Source organism: Podarcis raffonei, chromosome 5 (genome assembly GCF_027172205.1).
Source record: "Podarcis raffonei isolate rPodRaf1 chromosome 5, rPodRaf1.pri, whole genome shotgun sequence".
NCBI lineage: Eukaryota > Metazoa > Chordata > Lepidosauria > Squamata > Lacertidae > Podarcis > Podarcis raffonei.
Window position 1 is genome coordinate 77,907,059 of NC_070606.1, and position 24,208 is coordinate 77,931,266.

The window sequence follows — 24,208 nt, forward strand, 5'->3', positions numbered from 1 at the left end:
GTCCATGCAGGAGTATTTGTGTCCAGTGGGAGGCCTTACTCACTTAGGTGTGTTTAGGATTGCAGCTTTACCTGCCTAACTCTTCCCACATTCCAGCTTGTTGCCAACTTCAAAGGTTTCACTTTGCCATCATGCCTTGAAGCCTCTTTTGCTCTCCATCTCCCTTTGCTGTTTTCACTGAGCGTTGTAGTACAAAGCATTACAGGAGCTGAAAAGCTTGCTGCTTACTCTTGTGATGTTTTAGTTGGTCCTATAACTTTGACTGGTGCTGTTCATATACAAAATTAGTAAAAGTAGTGCAACGCTTTTTAGAATTTTCTTGCACGTGTGAGCAAAGGCTGTTACCTTCGGGCAATTTTTTTTTTAGTGGTGCGAGGGTCCTGTGATGCTGAGGTGTTTCTCTCCCTGGGCTCCCCATGAGGCGGAGGAGTTACCCTGACAACACTTTTAATTGCTCTTTTGTGCTCACAGGCAGCATGGTTGAAGTGTTGTAAAAGACACACCCACACTCTCCATGCCTGTTTATGGGCAAGTGCCATTTAAAACCAGTTTCGTTAGAGGGCCTCAATCAGCTGGACCTTGTACAGCTTCAGCTAACCCAGTGTTATTAAAAAGTTGAATACATTAAGGGCCACTCTGGGGGTGCTCGAACCTAGGTGTAAAAACAGCATCAAGCTCCTTCGGTAGGGGCATGCCATACTTTCAAGCAAAAACGCACAGGAGGATTTGGGATGCAAGTTGTTCATTTGGACATCAAATCAGCTGTATTTTATGCGTGGCCAGCGCCAGTCCACGGGACTACTCACTTCTGAGGCGTGTTTTAGTGCACCGCTTTAATACTGTCGACAAGTTTTTGTAGGAAACGAAGCGACCTTAATCCGAATCTTGTGGCGACCGTGTGCAAAATGAACTAGTCGTGAATTCGGATTAAAGGCGGCGAAACGCAACGGCGTGGCCTTTCTGTAGGGGCGGGGCAAAGGGAGGAGGGGCGAAGCCCTTCAGAAAACCCTTCAGGGACCAAAAGGTTTCTAGTAATAGGGCGCGTCGTGCCTCTCAGCGTAAAATATATATATATAAAAATATAAAAATAATCCTGTTCCTGTCATTGGCACATTGACGTTCTCGTAACGCGAAAGGTACGGCAGCCGCCGTTGAGCCTCCCTTTTTCGGCCTCGCACGGAGAAAGACTGAGCAAAGTACCACCTCAGCCTCCTCGCCAAAATGGAGCGAGTTGAGGCGGGGGGAGGATGTCACGCCGCCATTCCCTCTCCCACCCTCTCCTTCGACGGAAGGTACCAAGCCCGCAGTGAAGAAAGAGGAGGAGGGGGGCTGCTACGGGGCGAGTGGAACATTCCAAACGGTTGAAATGACGATCTCAGGGGGGAGGGGTTTTTTCTTTTCCCCTCGGCGGTGACCCCGCCCCTTTCCTCTCCTCGGCCGCCTGGTCTCCTCCGCCCGCCCCCTTTCCGTGGCCAGGACAGAACCTCTTCATCCTGGGGGAGGGCGGGGGGAAGGATGGGAGGCGCGCCCGGGCGGCGGTGACGTCAGCGCGCCTGTGCGTAAGAGGCGGTCCCCCCGTGTCGGCTGCCGCAGTAGCAGCGGCTTAAGCTCCAGTTCCCAGGTTGCCTCGCGGCTCCATTTGAGCCCCATCTTGAGCGAGGGGAGTGAGCAGTTTGAATTTCAGCTCCTTCGGCACAGCGCTGGAGAGCGCAGCGCGCACGGACTTTAAAGAAGGGGGAGGGGGGAGAGAAAGAAGAGAGTGTGAGGCGGAGGGAAAAGGGCCCGGCCGGCTCCTCCGTCGTCGGCGCAGACAGAGCCGAGGGAGCCGCGTCTAGGAGGCCCGCCCGCCTGAGGGGGCCGCTGTGAGCCGGGCTGGTTCCTCCCCCCTTTTCATTCCCTCCTCCCGAGAAGATGCGTCTGGTGCTGATCTCCAGGTAGACAGCGGAGGCAGGGCGGCCTGCGCCTCACTTGCCGGCTGCCGCCGCCGCCGCCGCCGCCGCCGCCGCCCCTCTTCCCCGAGACCCGACGGACGGACAGCGGACGGACTAGCGGCCTTGGGCCCGCCTCGGGGACCGCGGGTCTCGCCGGAAACCCCCGCGGAGAGCGCCACCCCGGCGCTGGGAGCCCACAGCCGGCTGTGTGAAGAGAGCCGCGGCTGCGAAAGGGGGACGGCGGGGCGCTGCTGAGGGAAGAAGGAGAAGAAGAGGAGGAGGAGGTGGTGGCGCCGCCCGCCCGCCGAGGGGCCCGCAGCCTTACTCGGGGGGAGGAAGAGGAGGAGCTCGGCCGCCGCCCCCCTTCCATTCTCCTCTGCCTCGCTCTCCCTTTCCCCCCATCGCCAACCCCAGGCCTGGTGGTGGCCGCCTGCTGAGCCGGGGCTGCGTCGCGAGGGCCGGAGGAATGTGCGATACCGCCGGCGACTGCGCTGTAGACAGAACGTGATCCTCCCCTCCGCTGCGCCAGGGCCGGCTCGGACTTCTGCCTTCTCCGCCGAGCCTTTTCATTTTTTGGCTCTCTGCTTTTCTCTTCTCCTCCGGCGAGGGCAGGTGGGCGGAACCCCCCATCCTCATCCCCCCCCCGACGACGACTTATCCTCTTTTATTCTCCCGGGGGAAGCACCATGTCCAAGATGCCGGCCAAGAAGAAGAGCTGCTTCCAGATCACCAGCGTGACGACGGCCCAGGTGGCCAGCAGCATCACCGAGGACACCGAGAGCCTGGACGACCCGGATGAATCCCGCACCGAGGACGTTTCCTCCGAGATCTTCGACGTGTCTCGCGCCACCGACTACGGACCCGAAGATGTCTGCGAGCGCAGCTCCTCCGAGGAGACCCTCAACAACGTGGGCGACGCGGAGACCCCGGGGACAGTCTCTCCCAACCTGCTCCTGGATGGGCAAGTGGCTGCTGCCGCCGTCGCCGCCGCGGCCTCCGGAGGGATCCAGCCGCCGCCGCCTTCCCCTGCTGTGCCGACCGCCAACGGAGGAGCTGTTCCCAGGAGCTCCGCGGTGCTCCCAGCGGCTGCCGCCCCGGCCTCTTCAGCGGCAGCAGGAGGCAGCACTGCGCAGGCAGCTGCTGGCTCTGGAGCCATGCCTCTAACGGCTGCCGCCGCATGCAGTTCCCGCTTCAGGGTGATTAAGCTGGACCACGGTACAGGAGAGCCCTATAGACGGGGGCGATGGACGTGTATGGAATACTATGACCGGGACTCCGAGGGCGGGGCCGTTTTAGCCAGGACTGGGGATTGCATTAGACACAACAGTACTTTTGAACAAGCTGTTCAAGATAGGGATAGTGGCCTAGGTGCTACTGGTGGCTCTTTGATAGTTTCGGGGGTTGCAACTTCGGCACATGGCCCCGACTCCCTGGCTGACAGCTCTCTTGCTGCTGTGTCACAGCTACTCCAGCCAGAGAAAATAAACCAACCCTCTCCACAGCAACCCAATTTTGTCATTGGGCAGCAGCCCATAGGCGGGGCTGTGCCTCACAGTAATGCTCAGCCAATCTATTCAGGGGCTACAGCAGCGAGCCAGCAAATGATGGGGCCTCCGCTGCAGACCCAGGCACAGGTAAATGCACAGAACATGGGACAGGCTGGACCTAATGGGAAAGGCATGCCACCTTCGAATGTAGCAATAGCCCAGACAGGTTTGCCTATGCCACAACAGCAGGTACAGCAAGCTAATGTACCTGTGGCTCAGACTCAGCAATTTGCTTATTCTCAGTCGCAGATTCCACCAGTACATCTGGTGCCAGCCCAAACTCCTGCCCAGCCGGAATACATTCAACATATGACAGTAATGCAGTCTCAAGGAGCTACTCAACAGGCCATCTCAGGTTCTGTCCCGAGCACTGGAGCGTCCAGTCTTCCAGCAGCACAAATAGCTGGTCCAAATCCCTCACCCATAGCACCAGTGATGGGAGTTTCTTCGCAAACTGGTGAAACTGTAGGACAGGTATCTGGGCTATTGCAGGGTGGCCTGACAACTCCAATTCAGACTGTCATTCCTCAGCCAGGAGGTGTGGTGCAGCAAGGCATTGGCCATGCGGGGGTTGTGCAACAGAAATCTATGACTCAGCAGCAAATGGGTGGAAGCAGTCAAGTGGCTGGTGCTCCTCACAGTATAGTTTCTGGAGTTCAGAATGTGCCTGCAGCTGTACCGGGTACTAGTGTGCCCAGTGTGTCTACAACTTCTGTTACTATGCCAAATGCCCCTGTTACTTTAGTCCAGTCCCAGCTGACCAGCCATACATCTGTCAGTAGGAGCTCGAGTGTTGTCCAGCAACATGTTGGCCTTCCACTAATGCAAGGCACAACCAATGTACCTGCAAATCTGCCACAATCTAACATTGGACAATTTCCAAATCAACCTTTAGGCCAGATTGATGATACTAGAAGAAAATCTGAACCCCTACCTCAACCACCACTTTCTCTTGCTGAAAATAAACTTCTTGTGAAGCCACCTATTCCGGACACTTTAGCAAACCCTCTTAATTTACCTGCAACTACTCCTATGAACAGTCTTGCCAGCTCTGTCTTTGGCATATCTATTCCTGTTGATGGTGATGAAGACAGGTATTTATCTTCTATCTTTTTTTTATGCAGGTGTCTAGTTGCACACACTCTTACAGCATTTATTTATCAAGTTTAAGTGTCTTAATCTCTTCCAAAGATGTGACATACGATGTGACAAAGGGGATTCACTACTAAACTACTTGTGTAGCAAAAATGTGTAAACCACCGTAAGGAAGAACTTAAGGAAATGAGACTATGAATATTAAGCTGAATACAAAAGCAAATCACTGTTTCCGTAGTCTTGAAAAAACAGTTACAAGGACTTTCAAGCCCATCACAATTGATAACTTGAAGTAAGGTTACTCTCTTCCATTGTTTAAAACACAAGTTGGATATATAGTTAGTCTTTATGCTATACACTTGTTTAACTTGAGCTATGTTAGCTGAATAAATCCAGACCTTTCTCTGTTAATGTTGAATACATATACATGACAGCAATGGAAACATAGTTATCAATGGGTGTGTATAATTCAGTGGGCAGATCTGTAACATGTTTTCTTCAGCAGTTTCAGTGTAATGGCTGCAAAAGCTTACTAACAAAATGTGCTTCATAGGAAAAAGTAAGCAAGTTAACCATAGCATCACATTACTTGTTTTTAAATAGAACCCTTGCTTTATCATTGTTAGGTGTGTGGTTATTATAAAGGGAACAAGCTCTGAGAGATTGGTGAATAACAGTATTAACTTGGGATATTTGTTCAGAGACAAGTCCCATAAAATCAGTGAGGCTTGTTTCATGATGTGTATTTAGGATTGTAGCTTTAGCATGCTTAAACTGAAAAGAAGCGAGTTATAAAGCAACTTGTTTGGGTGTAAGTTGCAAGTTTGCATGTATAGAATTGCATCGTAAAGGGCTTCAGGATTTTCAAGGAAAGTTCAGCTGTTCCACAATTCTTGTTAACAACTGCTGCTGTGGACAGAAGGAAAGACAGGGCTTTTCCTCTCTTTAGGGAAAGTTGTGTGGGTAACACACTTCATATGGGCTCTGTTTCTTTGGGTAAAGTACCAAATTTGGAAATGTAGCCCTTAAATATTCTATAAATAATTGGTAACCCTTTTTTAAAAAAAATCACTTCATTAAGAATCTTACTCTATGTGAAAATGTTTATTTGTACAAGCACAGTAGAAGAAAATAAGCAAAACAGTACTGTAGCACAATGAGAGGGGCTGAAGATGCAAACACTTTCCTTGGGAAATGACTGAATTTCCTTTGTAGAAGTGAGAGGACTGTCCTATTAACCTCTGGCCTAGCTCTGTAAGAGTTCCTCTTTGTAAATTTAGTAGCATAGGGATGGAAATCCTTAGTCATCTCTTGCCACAATCTTATTATACCTGTTTATCTGAGACTATGCTCCAATTAAGGGTTAATTCTGAGTAGATGTGTATAGGATTGCACTGTTGGTGCTAATTTAAAGTGTAGAGTAACTTTCCCTAAAATGTGCTTATTTCTTGAAGTCTTTCAAATAGCATATGAAATTGCCTTGTGCATCAGAGTATTCCATTACATTTGAGTTGTTAGCATCAAGTAGAAATTCTCTACTTGAGGAAATTGTAACCTAGTATAGGTATGATCTCTACTTGTCAACAAATCTACTTATGATTAAATACAGAAGAGAACAGGCACCTGCCGCTTTGCAGAAATTGATAGCATAGCATTAGCAATTGGGTATTACCGTACATCTAACTTGATTTTGCTATGGTTTACTGAAGTTGAAACCACCACTAATGGAGGTATATATCGTATTTTGTCTTATTAAATAAACATCCTCGCTTCAACTTCAAGATAAAGGAAATGGACTTGGTAGGGGGGAAAGGGATAGCTTTGGTATTAAGCCTGATGCTAATATCGAGTTGTAGTGCGAGTGAAAAGGGACTTGTGCAATTCATCTTTCTCTTCTCCCCCTCCCCCTGAGAAACCTCTGGAGAGTTGCCTCTCAGACAGTGGATCTGTGTTGCATACTATGCAGTGTGAGGAGGAACTAGCCTGAAATTGTGCAGAGGCATCTGGGGAGTTGCTCTGGTGCACAGTTCTTCCTGATTTTAGGCAATACTCTCTGTTGCACCGCTGCCCCATACAACAGAGTTCCCTCTGAACAGGGATTTTGGAGAGTACAAGAGTTGCAGGGGCGAGGAAGGGAAGCGAGAGAGTGCTTGCATGGTCTGCCTTCCACTTGTGCAACCATTGAATGCAACCCACTGACATAATATTTTTTAAGTGGGTGTGCTAATTTGGTTGGATCTGATGTATTGATAAGAAATTTTAATGTATGTATAGTGCAATCCTAATCACATTTATTGAGAATATTTTTAGTCTTAGTATGCTTGCTTCAAATTGTAGGTTTTGTTCTTCAGTTGGTGGTACTGATTAAAGGCTGTATGCAAGTTATGTTTATTATGGTATTGTGGAATAATGTGTGTAAATAATATTACTTGAACCAAAACTTTTTTGAGCTGACACACATACATGGATTATTTTGTCAATGACCAGTACAGCATAGCAGAATACCTTGGGCTACACCGAATGCAAATAAACTAGTTCTGTGGGACATTGTGTACAACTAGAAATGTCTGTCGGACACTTCAGCTGTCTTATGACAGGCCTCTTCCAAGAAACAACAGTATGCTTAAGAGGGTGTTCACATACTGTTCAAATATTTCCCCCTTTTATTTCTTCAGCAACAGAAGAGTGGCTTGCTGGGCCCCTTCGGCCAGCTTCTTGTGTGTTGATAATTGAGATAAAATATACAGGAGAATTGTTAGGCAGAAACATTTTGCAGAAAGTTATAAAAAGGGGAAGTTGGCTTGTGTTTGGATTTCAAATTACTTACTGTATGGGTTCCAGAGATTAACTCTGGATTTGGCCTCCACGAGGATTCTATCAACATGGAATGTGCAAGAGAAACCCATTATCTCAATGTGAGGCCTCTTTTATTGATGTTCTTGTAGTCATATTAAATTACTTAGCTGTCAGTTCAGTTAACCTCTGTATGAGTCATAAAAGGTGTTACATTGAAGTAGCGCTTGTAATGACAATACAGAACATATCAGCAGCTTAATATTGGTGAAGACAGTATCAAGTTTTCAAACTGTGCTCTTAATGCATAGTGGAGGCTCTTGCTTGTATTAATACTTTTTTGTCCAGGAGAACAGATTGTTTCCTTGCTCCAGCACCAGTTCAAGAACTGCTTCTAGGTACTTCTATATAGTAAGCTAATGTATATTGGGATGGATCAGGAATGTAGTGCAGCTAGGACCTTCAAAAAGAGAATAGTAGTCTTTAACTTGGGAATTGGTATGAAACAGCCCAAGGCCTTGGTCCTGCTGGAAATATTGCTAGATTATGTGACTTGGTAAGTGTTATTGGATGTTCTCTTTAAATTATTTGTTTCTAGCCAGTCTCCAATCAAAGTTTTCAAAAGCTACATTTGGAGATGCTGTAATTTGGTGCCTCTGTATTTTAGTTCTCCTTTTTATTCCAGAAATAATTCAAAATTAGTTGGTGCCTGTGTAGTATATAAGTTGCTGGGACAGAGCAACTGGAGCTCACCACCATCATGCTGATTCGAACCACCGACTTCACGATTGGCAAGGCCAAGAGGCCCAGTGGTTTAGACCACAGCACCACCTGCATCCCTGTGACTCAGCCCTTGCCAACCTAGCAGTTCAAAAGCACACCAGTGCAAGTATATAAATAGGTACCACTGCAGCGGGGAGGTAAATGGCATTTCCGTGCGTTCTGGTTTCCGTCACGGTGTCCTGTTGCACCAGAAGCAATTAAGTCATGCTGGCCACATGACCTGGAAAGCTGTCCGTGGACAAACGCCGGCTCCCTCTGCCTGAAGTCGCCTTTGACTGGACTTAACCGTCCAGGGGGTCCTTTACTGTATCTAGTATAAAAGTAAGAGTTCCAAATTGCTAATATACAAAATATTCTGGCAATATTGTACATCCAGAAAACCAGACTGTTTTTTAAGCTGTAGAGCTGTCACAATATATAGAATCTGTTCTCCATGTTGGGCTCAGAAACTAATAAGCAATGAATGTGAACTGCTAGATGATGCCATATTAATAGAATATATACTGTAGTTACCATTTTGAGTTTATTTTAGTAAATACTTAATGCATTTCAGATGACAAAATCCTCAGATGTGTTTTAATAACTGGCATAAATTAAACTGGTAAAAATGAAACCTTAGATCTTTTAATCCTGTTAAATCCAAACATTCACTAGACTTCTAAAAACATAACTAGCTGATTACTATACTTTTGGCTCTTGAGAAATATGTTGCCACTCTTGAAAGAATACATCACTGGGAAAGCTTGTTTAAGCCTCCTACATGTTTGGCAGATACCCGGTGCAAATATTACCAGACTGGTTAGAAATGGGATAGATAACTGACCAGTGTGAACTGTGCAGGCTGTAGTCCAGCACTCTAATGAATAGCTGCAATTGTGAAGTCTCCACAGCAGCCGCTGGATTGTTGAAAACCTGATTGTAAGGATTTCTTCATAGAGTATCTCTCTCTGTTCTATGAAAAAGCTGACTTGTATAGCGTGCTAATTGTTGCTGATAAAGTATTATAAATGGTAAAACTGAGCTCTTGAAGCCTCTTTCATAATAGAACAAAACCTTGCATTAGCATCAACATTGATAAGGGTCTCTTTATGCATTGCTCTTATATGCTTTACTTGAAGGGAGGGGGAATAAAAGGATTATGCAAATTGAAAACAGTAGGTACTGCTCATATCCTGCTGTTACTGAATTTCATCCTTTAAAGTTGTGTTCTTGAGCATGCTCAGAACAGCTACAGGCTTTCATAATTTCAGCCTCTAAAATAGCAGTTTGCCATGTTGAAGTGATTTGTGGATGTGGACCAGAAACAAATGCAAGTGGGAATCCTGCATAGGCCCGAAGCATTCCCACAAGATGCAGTGCTGCTTCATTCTTCTTTCACATCTAAAAGTATAGATGTAAAATAGAAACAAAGGTAATAAAATCTGTAGTGGATGACAAATTCTTAATTTTACTATGTAAATTCAGCTCTATAGCAGTTAATGACTGCTTCCTTTAAAATCACCTTCTGATCCGTGAGTGCAGTTATTATGAATGCACACTGTGAGCAATGCAATCACTATTAAAATGGGTGGTCTGAAATATTAGTATCAGAGGTTCTAGTTCTCAGTTCTGGGGCTTATGTGGAGGGAGTGATTGAAGGGAGTGCAATGGAATCAAATAGAAGGGTGCAGAATGCTTGCAAGCGTTGAAGTAATCTGGTATAAAATAAAAGTTTAAATTATTATATTCTTTCTAGAAGCTTTTTCCCTTTTCTACTTCACAGACTTTAGTGGGCTAATTCTGCACTGAAATGAAAACTGCAAGCAGCAAAACAAGGGAAGTCTTGTAGTATTATGGTTCCTTTGCTAAAGCTGTGTCAGATTTCTTTTTGGCAGGGAGAAATATTATCTTCAGGTTATTAGAATAACATCATCTTGTGCAGCTCAGATGCACACATTGAGCCTTTTATTTTAAGAACATCTAATAACATTTAGTACCAGTGCCACAACTATGTAGCTATTTTCTCCTAGCCATCTATGTCCTAACATAAAGACATAACTAGTGTTTCAATATCAGACAATAGTTAAGACTGTTCTCAGGTTTTTTTTTGAGCAAGGGAATATTGCTGTATATTTCAAATACTTTATTTGACTTGGCAGACCAATTTTTCTATCTATATTCATTTTAAAAATGGATCTTGGGTGTCAACATGCATACTTTAAATGAAGGAGGATCTCTTGAAGCAGCATTTTAAAAACTAGTTTCAGGGAAAGCTTTTCTGTTAACTGCTGAGAGCCTACTGCATGTTTGCTATGAAACCAGAGTACATTGTAAAAAAATAATCTGGGGCATATTTCACAGCTCCTAGTTGGTTTTTGTGAGGCATGAGGCAGGCCTTGTTATGCCTTGTTGCTGCCCCACTTGAGTTGAGCGTGACCTAGTAAGGAGGCAGCAGTCTGGCAGCTGCACATTGCAGTGGAAGGTTAGCAATATTGATGGGCCATTATATTATAGCTGTATTTCAAAGCTACTGCTGCTCTTGAAGCATTTTTGAAAAGCTTCCGAGCCAACTCCAGGGTCCCCCCAAAACAGTTTGAGTATCAGTGGCTTAGTGCTGACCAACATGAGAGCTGTTGTACTTGTGACTAGGAGTGTTATTCACACACTAAGGTGTTGTGTATGCCTTCCGGAGTGGAACATTTGGAAAACCAGTCTAGTTTATGAAAGGCAAGCTAGAACGCAAAAGTGTTTGCAGAAAATGCAGGGCCATATAAACAGCTGAAGGAGGAAATGAAACAGTAACAGCAGCAAAAAGAAATAGGCCTCCTTTCAGACCTTATTCTGTGTGATTAGTTAGCAGCAAAAAAGGTCCCCAAGACACCCAGGTTTGCTGAATAAATGCTTTGTGGGTGGGTTTGAGCCTGTATGCCTTGGCAAGTAGGCAGTTTGTGTGGATTGCATTTATAACCATTCTGTTGTTGATGTGAATAAATCAAAATACTGGGGCATGCTTAACATGGGGCAGGTCCCATTAGATGCCATGGGATTTTGCTATACAGGAGGTTAAAGAGCTGTATAGCAGAATGGCTTCAACCCTTTACTAGAACCCTTCCCTCAAATTGCTGTTGTATGCTTTTCATGTGTCTCTTTGATTTATGCCAAAGAGCATCATCACCAAATAGATACAAGTGAGACTTGCAACAAAAGATTGCAATGATTCATTACTTCACAATAGGAGTCTGCAGTGTCTGTCTCCGGCAGGCCTTTAAGACATGTCCTAAGCTTGTGAGGATATTGTACTTAGGAGCAAGTCACAAGTAAAGACTAATTTCACATTTTCTAGGCCTCCTGTCCCCCTAGTACTATTAACAAACTAGTAATTGGTATTTTACTTTACCCTCTCTTGATCCTTTGACCTTTTCCTTAAGAGATGGGTACCACTTATACATGTATGTTCTAGAATGTTAGTACAGCCAGTAGCCTGCAGTGTGTCCTGTCTCTTTGGGAGTTGGCAGCAATTCTACAATATTCTGTACTGGCCAATTCTTGGGGGGCACACTACATCTGTGGGGTTGTAGGAAAGGCCTGAGGCCATGCCATGTGCTCGTATCAGTCATGTGTGAAATCAGTTTTAGAGGAGCCAGTAGTATTTTAAAATCTGTGTGACTGGTAGCTGATTTCAAGGTTTTGGCCTACACGTCTTTATGTTTCACTGATTTCAGATGAAGTGCTTCTTAAAGTTCCATCTGTAAGTGTGTTAAGTATCCACAAAGGAGAGGGCCTTCTTGGTGGTGACACCCTGGCTTTGGTTGGCTTTGGGATATAAGACCAACATTAATAGCTTTCCAGTGCCAGGTTAAGACTGTTTATTTTACCAGATTTGTAATATTTATTGCATTGTTTTAGTAGCTGGTTGAATGACTATTATTTTATATTCCACTAGGTTTTAATTTTTATTGTTTTTAACATTGTATTAATACTTATATTTTGTGTACACCACCTTGAAATCTATGTGTAGTTGAAGTTATGGTTAGACTTTGTAAAAACCAAATAATTCTGCAAATTCAGGTTCCCCTAAACATGCTGATACCCTCCCTATTATTTCTCTGTGGCCAATTCAGCGGGTGCTCACCACCTGAGTTTGCTATTAAAGGGAGCAATATGTGTTCTCTCCCACCCACCCCACTGGGAAGGGGAAAAAAGGTCAGACCTGAAAAGTCTCCTCCAGTCTAACAAAACAGCTATTGCAGCAGACATGTAGAAAAAGGTGATTGTATTTCTGTTTGGTTTAGATATTATTTTTACCTAAGCCACCCTGAGGGCTCATGTCAGGTAACTAGTTCCTTTTTGAAAGCCTCAAGACCAAATGTTTACTTTTGCCACCCTTCTGCAGGTTTAGCTCCTGCTACCACAATACAGCCCAAAGAAGGGAGATCCAGGCCCTGGTTTTCCCAAGTCTTATAGGTACAGAAATTTCATAACTTGAGGCAGCAACCAATTAGGATTTCCATGCCCTCCCCTCAGTTGGAGAGAAATAATTAGGACCTCTTCAGGAGTTCTATTACCAAATTATTTATGACTTCAAAAGTCAAAACCAGGACCTTGGGTTCTGTGCCATAAACGTTCTTACCATGTGAACTTAATGTTCAGGCACATTATAGCTTACTGAGGGACTCTTACATTATTAGGCCTTCTAAACCAGTAGCTCACTGTCCTTCTTATTCTATGAAACACAGCTTAGACAACAACAGTATCAGGCAATGGAAAATATTTTGGCATGGAAATTTAAAAAGTAAAATAAAACAAAAACTGGTGTGTTGGTGAGATTGATGAGGGAACACTTAATTTAGTGTAGTAATACCATCTCGACTTGAAGTGTTCTGCTGACTGCTTACGGAAGGAATATGCATAGGTTTTTGTTCCTCTGATAAATATTGGGTGTGAAACCAAAAGCACAAATAGAATACAAATATGAATAGCCCTTTTCATTTTAAATTGAGAATGCATACTGAAACACCATTTTAAGTTTCTATGAAAAAGCAGTGAGATACAGGTTATCTGGATAGAAACTAAACTTAGTTTGTACTCATACTCGGTTTAGCCATTTCCCATGAATCCCGTGATTTTTCTGCTGGAAGGTTAAATGGTCTCTTCCTCTGCTATTTTGGTGAGTAGTTCCCCAGCATTTTCAGTAATCACTGTTAGTAGAATTATTTATGGGGTAAATCCCCCTCCCCAAATCAAGAGATGACAACTATGAACATCTGGCTTCTTGAGTTATGCTTTCATAAAAACAATAGAACAGTCAGCCAGCTGGAAAAGAGACTGCTTTTCCAGATTACAGACACTGGTTGCAGGAAATGAGACATGGACAGAGTACTCACTATCCACCCATAATTAGACTGTAGGATGCTTTGAGCATTTTTTGAAAGAATAAAGGCATAGAATTCAGAGTGTCAGTGGAAAAACAGATGGATATGGATGTCTTTGTTCAGATGTAACACTAAACTATGGTTTAGCACAGCAGTGTGGAGTTTCTTGCCCAAAGGCCTAGTTTGGCCTGGTAGGAGCCCTAGCTTGGGTCTATGAAGCCTCCCCCCCCCAGCTATGCCATCAGCTGTGGGGCTGTAAGGGAACAATCAGGAACCTTAAAATTTTTCTTTGCCAAGTGGGACATGTAGTCAGTGCCTATTGAACTAGGTGACGGTTGCAAGCCCTGCTGGGATCTTTCTTCACTCAGGAGCTCCCAGCCGGACCCAGTCCCTGCCAAAACGGTGCTTGAAGTTAGTGCAGATTGGGGCTTGAACCCCTTCCTGGGATCTTCCTTTGCATCATGGCTTGAACTCAAGGTGCTTGATGGAAACATGAGGTTGATTAACTTGCATTTTTTCAGCTATGTGCATAGACATTCAATTAGTATTTATACATAATGAGTACCAACAGAATTTAAAGATAATACTGCTATTACAGTGTCAGGAAAAAACCATTAGAAAGGCATAATTGAAAATCTGGTTTTGTATTATAATGTTAACCAAGGGTTTTGTGTTGATGTTGATTGACTCTGATTTTCTGTAAGCTTTAATAGTCACCCAGGAGGTTTGGAACATAAGGCATCCAACTTTCAAGTATGTTATTTTATGGAAAATGCTATAATATTGCCCTCTTTTCCAAACACAGATGGCCTGTATTTGGAAATATACATTATAGAGTATAGTGAGCTGTTCATATACAGTGGACCCTCTGGATACGGATTTAATTCATTCTGGGGGGTCCATGCGCATCCCAAAAAATCTGTAACCAGAGGCGCAGCTTCTGTACACACACAGAGTGCAATAGAACGCTTCCGTGCATGCGCACAAAGCGCTTCTGCGCATGTGCAAGTGGTGAAACCCGGGAAAATACTTCCAGGTTTGCCGCTTTCACAATCCAAAGATTACATATCCAGAGAGGTACGTAACCCGAGGGTCCATTGTACTGCCTTTCTGCCAAGGCACCCCAAAATGTGTTTTAGAAGTTAAAACTCTAGATCAAAATAAGGTATGATAAAAAGAGCAAAACAATAACCTTATTAGTAAAACTAAGTCATTTAAAAAAGTCAAATAATAAATAAAATCAGCAATAAGCTAAGCACAGTAAACATACTACATATCTGGGTAGGCATTGTATGCGAAAAAGATGGCAACCAACAAGTCTCATGTGTTGTTAAAACCTCCACAGTAGCTAAGGTTTTTTCTCTCCCAAACTTAGCATACTGAAAGCATACTTTTGTCCTGAACGTAAGTTTCCAGGTATGTTGCTAATTCAGCTATCTAATGAAGGAGTCAAAGAATTGCTTTGTATTCTCTCCAACCAGCAGTTCAATATATCCACAGCTTACCCACATGTATGATCTAAAAAATAATTATATGTAGAACAGATAATATTTAAACAGTACCTGGAGTACTTTCCTTGAGTGCTTGGTGAACACATTAACCCCACTCCCACTGTTTCTAATCTCTTCTCAACTTGCTCTTCAGTTCATTATAGTTCATTAATAGAAAAATGTGAATGAACACCAGTGGTATTGCTTACTTTCAGAATTTGGATTCAAAGAAACTGTAGTCATATTTAAGGTAGAATGTCACATCAACCAGTAGTCATATCAATATGATGCCTTAATTACCATCTCCACAAATGGCTATTTGCTTTATGCATGACACTTTGTAGTTCAGCATGGGCTGAACCTATCACATAAGAAGGCAGCAGCCAGTGTTTTGACTGACAGAGACGGATAATCCTTCTTTGAATACCATCTGCATCACAGGGGAAACTTACATGTACAAGGGAGAGGTCTTTCCCCATTGTGGTACCCAAGCTATGTGATTCCCTTCCCAAGGAGGTGTATGCCTGTTTGCTATCTTTTAGACGCCAAGCAAAATCCTTTTTTTATTTACCCAGGCATTTTGAAATGTTGTTGAAACAACTAAATTAATTTAAAACTTTAAAAATCTTGACTATTATCCATTGCTTTCTTTGTATTGTTTTTCTTGTTTTTAATTTAAAACCCCTTTAAATCATAGGTACAAAGTGTTTATATTAAATGTGATCTATCCAGAGAGGTAGCGATAGATCGAAAGTGCTAGCCACTCAAGGCATTCAGAGGAAAATGAAAAGAGAAAAAGCACAGAGGTGGGGAGGAGACGTATAAAACAAGGAAATGGTGTGAAAAGAGGAGACTGAAGCAGGTAAGTTGGTCCAAAGATGGGGGAGGCAAGAAGAAAGGGAAAACAAAGCTGGCTTTAGTCCCAACCGGTTGAACATTGACAGTATTGTTTTCTTTTTTTAAAGGATTGTCAGTAGCAGGTAGCCAGCTATTCAGGGGCATACTTGCAGTGCTTTCTGGCTTGTATTCTGAATAAGTTTTTACTAAAACTGTCTTAGGAACATGGTATGCTACACCTGTTTTCTAGAATACTTTAAAAAGTAAATATGCTAGTTGACCCAGGCCCTTCCTTTAGCTTAATTGCTAGTGCGATATACTTCAGCTGCCTCTTTCATATTCTAAAACTGCCAGCCTTGAAGCACTGAATACTGTATCTCGTTAAAAATGCAGGCCTCACAGTTTGAAAAGATAATATTAGGATCCAGGGTCAAAATATTATTAAAAATGTATAACTACTTGAGTGGGATACAATGGAGGAAATGGTTAAACCTTCAATGATAAATTGGGCCAGGGACGTGGGACGCAATATTGATTTTGCACTATGGGAGCAGCTGGGCAAAGTAAATATAAAGTTTACAGCATGCTAAACTCTTAAGAGAAACATTTATTAAGATGCTGCATAGGTGGTACTTGAAACCAAATAGAGTAGTAAAAATGTCAAAATCAACAAAGGGCAATTGCTGGAAATGTAAGACAGTAAAGGGATCCTTTTACCATATGTGGTGGATGTGTAGTATAATTAAAAACTACTGGGAAATGATCCATAATGAACTAAAAAAATGTTTTAAAAATCCTCTGAAAACCTAGAAGTATTGACAAAAAAAGAGAGAAACTTGTTCCTCTATGCAACAACAGCTGCACCATAATATGTTTTTGCATATTTTAATCAAAGTGATCCAAAATGCTACCTGAGCTATATTCAAGGTTTGGGCATGCAGTGGCGTTTCCAACTTAAATATGGAGCAACCTGTGGTTTGGGTTTAAATTTTTTCCACTTCTAGAAATGCATCTGTCCAGAAAAAAATTTAATATCAAAATGAATGAACATTGTGCAACATAAAATTGGACAAATGACATAATACTAAGCAAATCTTAAAGTCATATTTTTTTCAAGTGACTATCCCTATGATTTTTTCACACAGCTTTTCAGTAGTGCCAAAGTTTTCAGTGCTTTTATATTTTGTCTTACTCCTAAATTAAGTTTAGATTCCAAAATGAGGTGTATGCTATTAAGGCTCCATTCCTTAAAATCTGTATAAGTTGTTTTTTAAAAGAAAAAGCAAGTAAACATTTTTTGAATGTGATGTTTAAACTGCTTTATCAATCTTCTCCCTGAAAAATTTCTATTCAACTATTTCTGGAAAAACTCATTTATGCTGCACATAAAATTTGCATGGCATTCTTTGCCTTTTACAAGTGTAAGTCAAACACGTTGATCTTTGTGGCAGTAGAAAAAGTTCCCTTTCAGAATTTTCTGGAGCAACCAAATAATTGCATAAATCTGTGCCATATTGCAAACTGTTTTTGTAAGTTTATTTCGGCTCCAAAAGCAGTTTACTACATTTCTTGGAGAGCTCCTGTCCAAAAGTTTCATGTCAGGAGGGCTTTGGGCTTGTACAGCTGCTTGTACATTTCTCTGAGTTGCAGCCATTCTGAAATGCTCTTTAGAGAAAACCCTAATTTAGTTTCTGTGGTTAATATTTTGTTTTTGGATTACTTCATTAGGATAACAGCCCTTCACCTTTCATACATAATAAAAATAATCACATATGCGTAGCTGAAGAAAAATTGGCAGTTGTAGCTGGTATCGAGAAAACAAAAGTTTTATTTTCTGCTTCTGCTGTTAGTTGGCAGGAATTTTGGAATGAATCTGAATGTGGATAGTGGACTAGCTGAATTATTAGTAACATGAAAACAATTGTCAATTTTGTAGACTAAGAGTCAAAAGTTCAATGACTGATAATTAATGTTGAGTAATTATTGATATACATTTAGACATTTCTGCACACTATTGTGCTAACTGAACATTGTACACTCTCTCTTATCCCCAACTCTGCATACCATCCCTTCCGCACCCAAGCCTCATAAAATATTGAGGAAAGTGGTTAACAACTATTTTGTTACAAGCTAATTCTTCCTGAGAAAACGTCAGTCTTGTTACAGACATGACACAAAAGAGTATTTTTGCTTTATTTCAGGAGCTATATGTTTGCTTTCTGTTTTGGATTTGCCTTGTAGCGTGATTACATTGAAGCTTTAACCTTGTGTATGTGTGAATTCCGTAGTTGATTATCTCTCAAGCTATTGCTAAGTCGTTGCATTAGTGGAAGCAAGCACATCAAGCCCTGCTAGCATAAGCCCCCCAAGATCTGCTTTTTTGAGGGGGGGCTGAAGAATCCCCCCCAAACAGCATTCAGGGGGAGGAGAGGGGAGATTGTGCCACCTGGCAAGCTGATGTAACAGTCACCTTTGTATGATATTTAATCCCACTTCTAATGTTCAATTTTGAGATAACAACTGCATTTTTATATACACCATGATTTAGTCTCAATGGACTTGCATGCACCCTTCCCTCTCCTCTCTCAATATGGCTGCAAGAAAAGGAGCTCAGTGCTATCATTTTAGTTTAATTACTGTACAGTGGTACCTCGGGATGCGAACGGGATCCGTTCCGGAGCCCCGTTCGCATCCCGAAGCGAACGTAACCCGTGTCTGTGCCGCGGAGCAACCCGAATTTGCCTAACCCGAAGCGTATTCATCCCGAGGTATGACTGTATACTGTGTCACCCAATGCCTACCGTGGTTGATATTAACTGTGGCTAGTGGAAACAAGCTAGCTTCATAAAATCTGGTGTGAAATTGACTCGCTTCCTCTAACCATAGTTACAGTGAGCATCTGTTTGTGCTGACACTGTAGTTAATTTTAAACAGAAGCAAGTGCTTTTGAACTTTCACAGTCACTTGTTCTCATAATGCTATTACAGTTGCCTCCCCACTTATGCAGGGGTTATGTTTCCGAGTACCACTTGTATAGGTGAAATCACATACAGTGGGGAACACAAAATAGAAAAGCCAGACTCTGCCACAAATCCGCAAAACTCCACATTTGCTCCCTCCAAACCTCCTTTCTCCAACTCTCCACAGGCCTCAAAAGGTTGGTGCAAAGGACCCTGAGATTGCTGGCCATTTCCCCACTTTTGGGGGCCATTTTTGCCCTTTTAATGCCTTTTTGCAGTTTAAATCAGTTTATTTAATTATTTCCTCGTGCTGCTCAAATATGCAGTCGCACTTAAGTTGAACGTGTGTTAAGTGGGGAGACGTTTGTAAATGACTTTGTCTGGAACAGCCCACTGAAAATTGGGATATGGCGAAAAGGTTGCCTTGTTGAATTCAGGTGTATCAAAAGTTATGAGTATTTTGTAGGCTTTATGTCAAGATTAGAGAGGTTCTTTATGGAACACTGAAACTCAAATGAAGAATTTCTTGGCTTGACTCTTTTAGAAAGATGGTTACACAGTATACCTGACTTCTAGGGTCTCCTTTCTCTTGCTATTTTGTGAAATGACTTGTGAAATGTGCAAGTGTGTCTTTGCCGTTTATAAATATTCTTGGTCAAAAATATTTGACCAATGTGACAAACTTGTTTGTATCCAAATGAGCAAATATGAATCCTTCAGTTTATGGTTTCGTATTTCACTGCTTGAATTTCCATTGTGTATGTCATCTTAACCTTATAAATTAAAAGTTGTAAAAAGACACGCATATATATAAGAAAACATATTAGGAGGAAAGCCTGCTGTTTGTGAGCTAGAGTATGTTATATGTGAAAGCTAGAAGGAAGTCACCATGTATGGAGGTTGTACTGTATCTTCTTAAACATTAGATGCTAGATAAAAACAGGAAATGCTATCACTGTGTCCTGCTTGTGAGTGCCCACAGGCACCTAGCTAGCCACATTTGGAAATGGGCTTGCTGGCTGATCCAGCAAGACAGTTCTTTTCCTATCTATGGAACTTATATTTTTACACACTTTCTGCTACATGTGTTAGTGAACTCTCTATTTTGTACTACTCTATACTCTACAAGCTGTTGCAGATCTTTGTGTGGGGAGCTCTACATGTTGAAACCTAAAAAACTTAATATTTTCCTTCAAGCAAATTGTTATCTGTTCTCAATCTTGTTTCATTTCCTGGCTTTCATAGGAATCCTTCAGCTACTTTCTACCAAGTGTTCCATTCGAACAAGTTACGGGAATCAAAGAACCTCTGGGATAGGTATGAATACTTAAGTATGGAAAAAAAAGCATACATGCTGAAGTATGCATGAATGGCTTTGCACTGTGCAGGTTTCTCGTCATCAAGTAGTATGTTCACTTCAACATACCTATTCTGCCTATGTCCTTCACTTAGCTGCTGTGACTTGACTAGAGCAGCCATAGTATTCAAAAATGTCAGTCAAATGGTTATTCGCTTCTGGGCCATGTGGATTCTGGCCCTGTTCCATGCACCACATTCTTTTTCTTCTGTAGTTGGCAGAATAGTCGTAGTAATTGATTTGTTTGTTATATTTTTATGCCACCCAGTAAAAAGAATGGCATACAATAAATAAGTATAAAAATTATTTAACTGCAAGATAAAACATAAAAGCAAAAGTAGCTTAAAACACATTTTGAAAATAGAACTTGCTGCAACCCCAAAGTTAAAATGCAGATTTAAAATTTGAAAGGACCAGTATGAATAGAAGACCAGGATGAATAGAAAAGTCTTTACCCAGCACCAAAAAGCCTAAGAAATGTTGTTGATCAGCAGCACCAACCTGGCTTTTGAAGACTATCAGTGGAAAGTATTTTTGGAAACTGGTCACTTAAATTGCAGAATGAAAACGCAGCACATGTGGGGAATACTTTGATAGAAAACCATTACAATTGTGCAGCTATAAATTGGAATATAGATAGGGAAAACCTTTGTAAGGATTTGGGCAAAGCTAGACATGTGGCGAGAAACTGCAACAAATTCCAACTTGGAGGACATCACTTGTAAAAGTTGCATTACTAATTCAACATCTGCAGTTTGGCGTTCTCACAATATTAATATTATAGATAGAAAGCTTGGTGGCTTTTCTGGCTTACAGCAAGTTTTCTACTGCTATAGCTTTCTATAGTGTGTTCAGACATTTGTATTTGAACATGAAACACCATCATTTGTTTGCATTTGCCTTACTGAAGCAAAGAAAACATAATGGCTTCTCTAAAGCTTGCTTTTTCACATGCTTGCTCACTTCAGAAGGAATGCATTCTAGTTTGAAGAATTACAGGATTTAAAATCACAATAGTAGTCTGAAATGCTGTCATCTTCTGAATTAAGAATAGAAGATCTCTTAACATTTAAGGGTTTAAGTGCTGTATCGAAACATGCCACTTAAAGAGGGGATGCAGGAACAGCAAGAGTTCATTTCTGTATATCATTTCTATAACATATCTAGAGTTATGGAGTTTGGTTCAGTGGGGCGGGGGAGTTTGGACAGGGGAACCCACAATGTGTAGTGTGCTGTTGTTGGGGGATTGAAATGAAGATGAGTGAAAATAGCCTTTTCTAGCAGGAGCCTCTGCTGAAATTCCACAAATAGAAAGAGCCTCTCTGTTTGTAAAAGAGCAGCTTTGAATTCAGCCTGTAGACTTTTGGTTAAGTTTACCAGTTTAACTAGAAAATGTTTGGTATTTCAGTAGTATTGGAGTTTCAAATATATGAATATTTTATGTTAAGGAATATTTAAAAGAACACCCTGCATTTAATTCAATGTAGCCATGATCCCAACATTTCCAACGTTCAGGTGTGAGTGATGCTGCTTATTTATCCAAAATGGCACCACCCATGCCCACCCAAGAGAGAGAGAGAGAGAGATCAGCAGGCTCAGGAAAACACAAGGTTTGCAGAAGTACAAAAAAAGTCTGGTGAGGGAAAAAATAAAGTGAGAGAGTCCTCAAAACAGGCTAGTAAGGACTGACCCCCTCCTTAGTAGCCATAGGGTGCTGATGGGACAGGGAATGTAAAGGAATATCCTGCAGGAGGGAATGACTGGCCTAACTGGAACAGTAAATCTGTGACACTTTGGCAGTATTATTTTCAATACCTTTAGATACCTGTTGACCAACATTTATAAGGGACACTGGAGAGGGCTTTGCCTTGGAAGCAGAGTTTAGGTATTTTCATGCCAAAGCTATCTGTAGAATCAAGTACACTTTTATGAGTTTCTGCACATTATTGGCAATTAAGAGCATATTCTACAGTTATAAAGAAAAACAGGTTGCATCCTATGTTCATTTCTAGCCATTCAGTAACTTTTGCAGTATAGGTAGATTCCAGTCTTGTATCTTTTGCACTAAGATGTTATCATGTATTAAAGCTGCCCGATTGGCCAAATCTGTTCTTAGAGCAGTATTGAGCAGAGCTCGGGAACGTGAAAACAGGATGATGTGTTTTGATTGTTCACTTTACTGCCTTGCATGACTTGGAAAGCAATAACTGAATGCATGGCAGAACTGAGTGGTGTATAAGCCTCATAATACTGAAGTTGAATGACTGCAACCTGCCAAGGTTCTCAGTTGATCTCTTATTTTGTTTCAGTCATCCAGTTTGATCTCTTCTGGAATAAATGGATAACTTTTCTATATAAGTTTAAATGTTAAGAGTGACCTATATATTTGGGATATATTCAAACAAGTTTCTATTTCACAATAACAGCAGGGGACTATTCATATAACAGAAAGCTTCTTACCTTGTAACTTCAACTGAAAAGAGGTCACTAGCAGTAGTTCGTAAATTAAAACAGGCTACTGCTAGACAATGCGCCCTGTTAAATCACTAATGAAGGCAAGTTGCCACCGGAGGCAGGACCTGGAACACAATATTCTACAATACAATTTGTTCCCAGTTTGAGGCAAGCTAATTCTTAATTCATCTCTGGTGGGCTAAATGGGAGTTGCCCTAAAAACTTGCAGCTTGCCTTGAGGATCTGTTTGGTTATAAGGTTGTTTCACTCCAGATTGGCCCCTGGACAATAAGAGATGCCTGCAGGAAAACAGTTTCATCACATGCAAAAATTCCCTGAATTTTAGGAGGAAGGGTATGATGTTTGCTTTTCCACTCTTTAACAGTTCCTTCGCTGCTTGCCAGAAGTTTTGTAGCTGAAACATTATCACTACTTTCCTGAAGCTGTGGTGGTGTGCAGGGGCTAGAGTTGTCCAATTCTTACAACTATTCTGACATTATAGCATGATTGTATTCTAGAATCTCCCAATTTCCACTATTTTTATGGATGTCGAAAGCCACACAGCATAGGGAACAGTAGAAACAGGCCATCTTTGGTTTGGTAGATTAGGTGGTAACTTTCACAATCTGGTCTCTGCCTAATCGCAGACCTCTATAATAGAACTTTTTCTTTTAGCCTTCCTTTTGAAAAGAGATTTACTGCGGTTGTATTGATGGTTTCCATGAGGGTGTCATTTGAAACTGCTGCTAGAGCTATTTTTCAGGTCTTACAGGTCAGTGGAGTAGTACTGAACTTCTTTAAACATGCAAAGTACATTTTCAGTAAAAATGATTGTGCTGCAGTGCAAAGCTTGACGTGTTTATACTTTTAGATGGTCGGAGTCACAAAGCAAACTGCCTTGCAGCTACACTTACTCAATGGATAAGGTCTATTCTCTTGTGTCTGGCAATTTTCTGGGGAGTGTTTTGAAACCCACAAAATTACGAATAGTTATTTGCAAGAGACTGAAACACCATGTAGCAGAATGAGCATTTTTGAAGAAACCTGTGTTTTCTTTAGACTTTTTATATTAATATTTGCAAGAATACCTTTGTTAGCTACATAGTTCAAATCTTTTTAAAATTGAAGATGATGACTACCGAGGCGTCCTTTGGGAAGCCTCCATGTTTTCTCCGGCTCGCCACTTGAACGCTTGTTGCTAGGTGCATTAGTCTCAGGAGGCTTCCCCGTCTTAAATAACTCAAAATAGATCGGGGAGGGGCATAGAGTAGGTGATTTGAAAGCAGACTTCTTGAACAGTATTTTTTTCAAGTTGTATTAAAACCAAGTTTTTAATTTGGTTACTGGCACTAAAAATCATGGAGGCTACTAGTGCAATGAGGCAGCAGCTTTGGGCCATTGACAGCCCTATATAGAGGCCAAAAATAAGTTTAGCTAATTAAAAAATTGAAAATTAATCACCACATTGATATTAGTTAGATTTTATTAATAATTTGTCAGAATCTTTGCCAAACTGCTTTTACAAATGTAGTTTGGAAGACCAACTTAAAGTAGTTTGGAAGACCAACTTAAAGCAGCTCTCTGAAGACAGCTTTCTGATTTTAGTTTGT

At 41.9% G+C, this 24,208-nt stretch overlaps 1 protein-coding gene across 3 annotated transcripts in view; it reads left to right on the forward strand.

Moving 5' to 3' along the window:
• Positions 1-1,571: 1,571 nt before the first annotated feature.
• Positions 1,572-24,208, forward strand: part of TSC22D2 (TSC22 domain family member 2) — a 38,358-nt gene continuing 15,721 nt past the window's right edge. Inside the window, exons 1-2 of one of the 3 annotated variants that reach the window (XR_008330703.1) lie at positions 1,572-4,572; positions 15,688-15,852. Coding sequence is in view for 2 of the 3 variants with exons in the window: in XM_053390269.1 (XP_053246244.1) it covers positions 2,618-4,572; positions 20,033-20,104 (2,027 nt within the window). In the remaining variant the exon portion in view is untranslated. Of the gene's footprint in view, positions 4,573-15,687; positions 15,853-20,032; positions 20,105-24,208 lie in introns of all 3 variants that reach the window. The other 2 variants (XM_053390269.1, XM_053390270.1) reach the window with 2 other exon arrangements.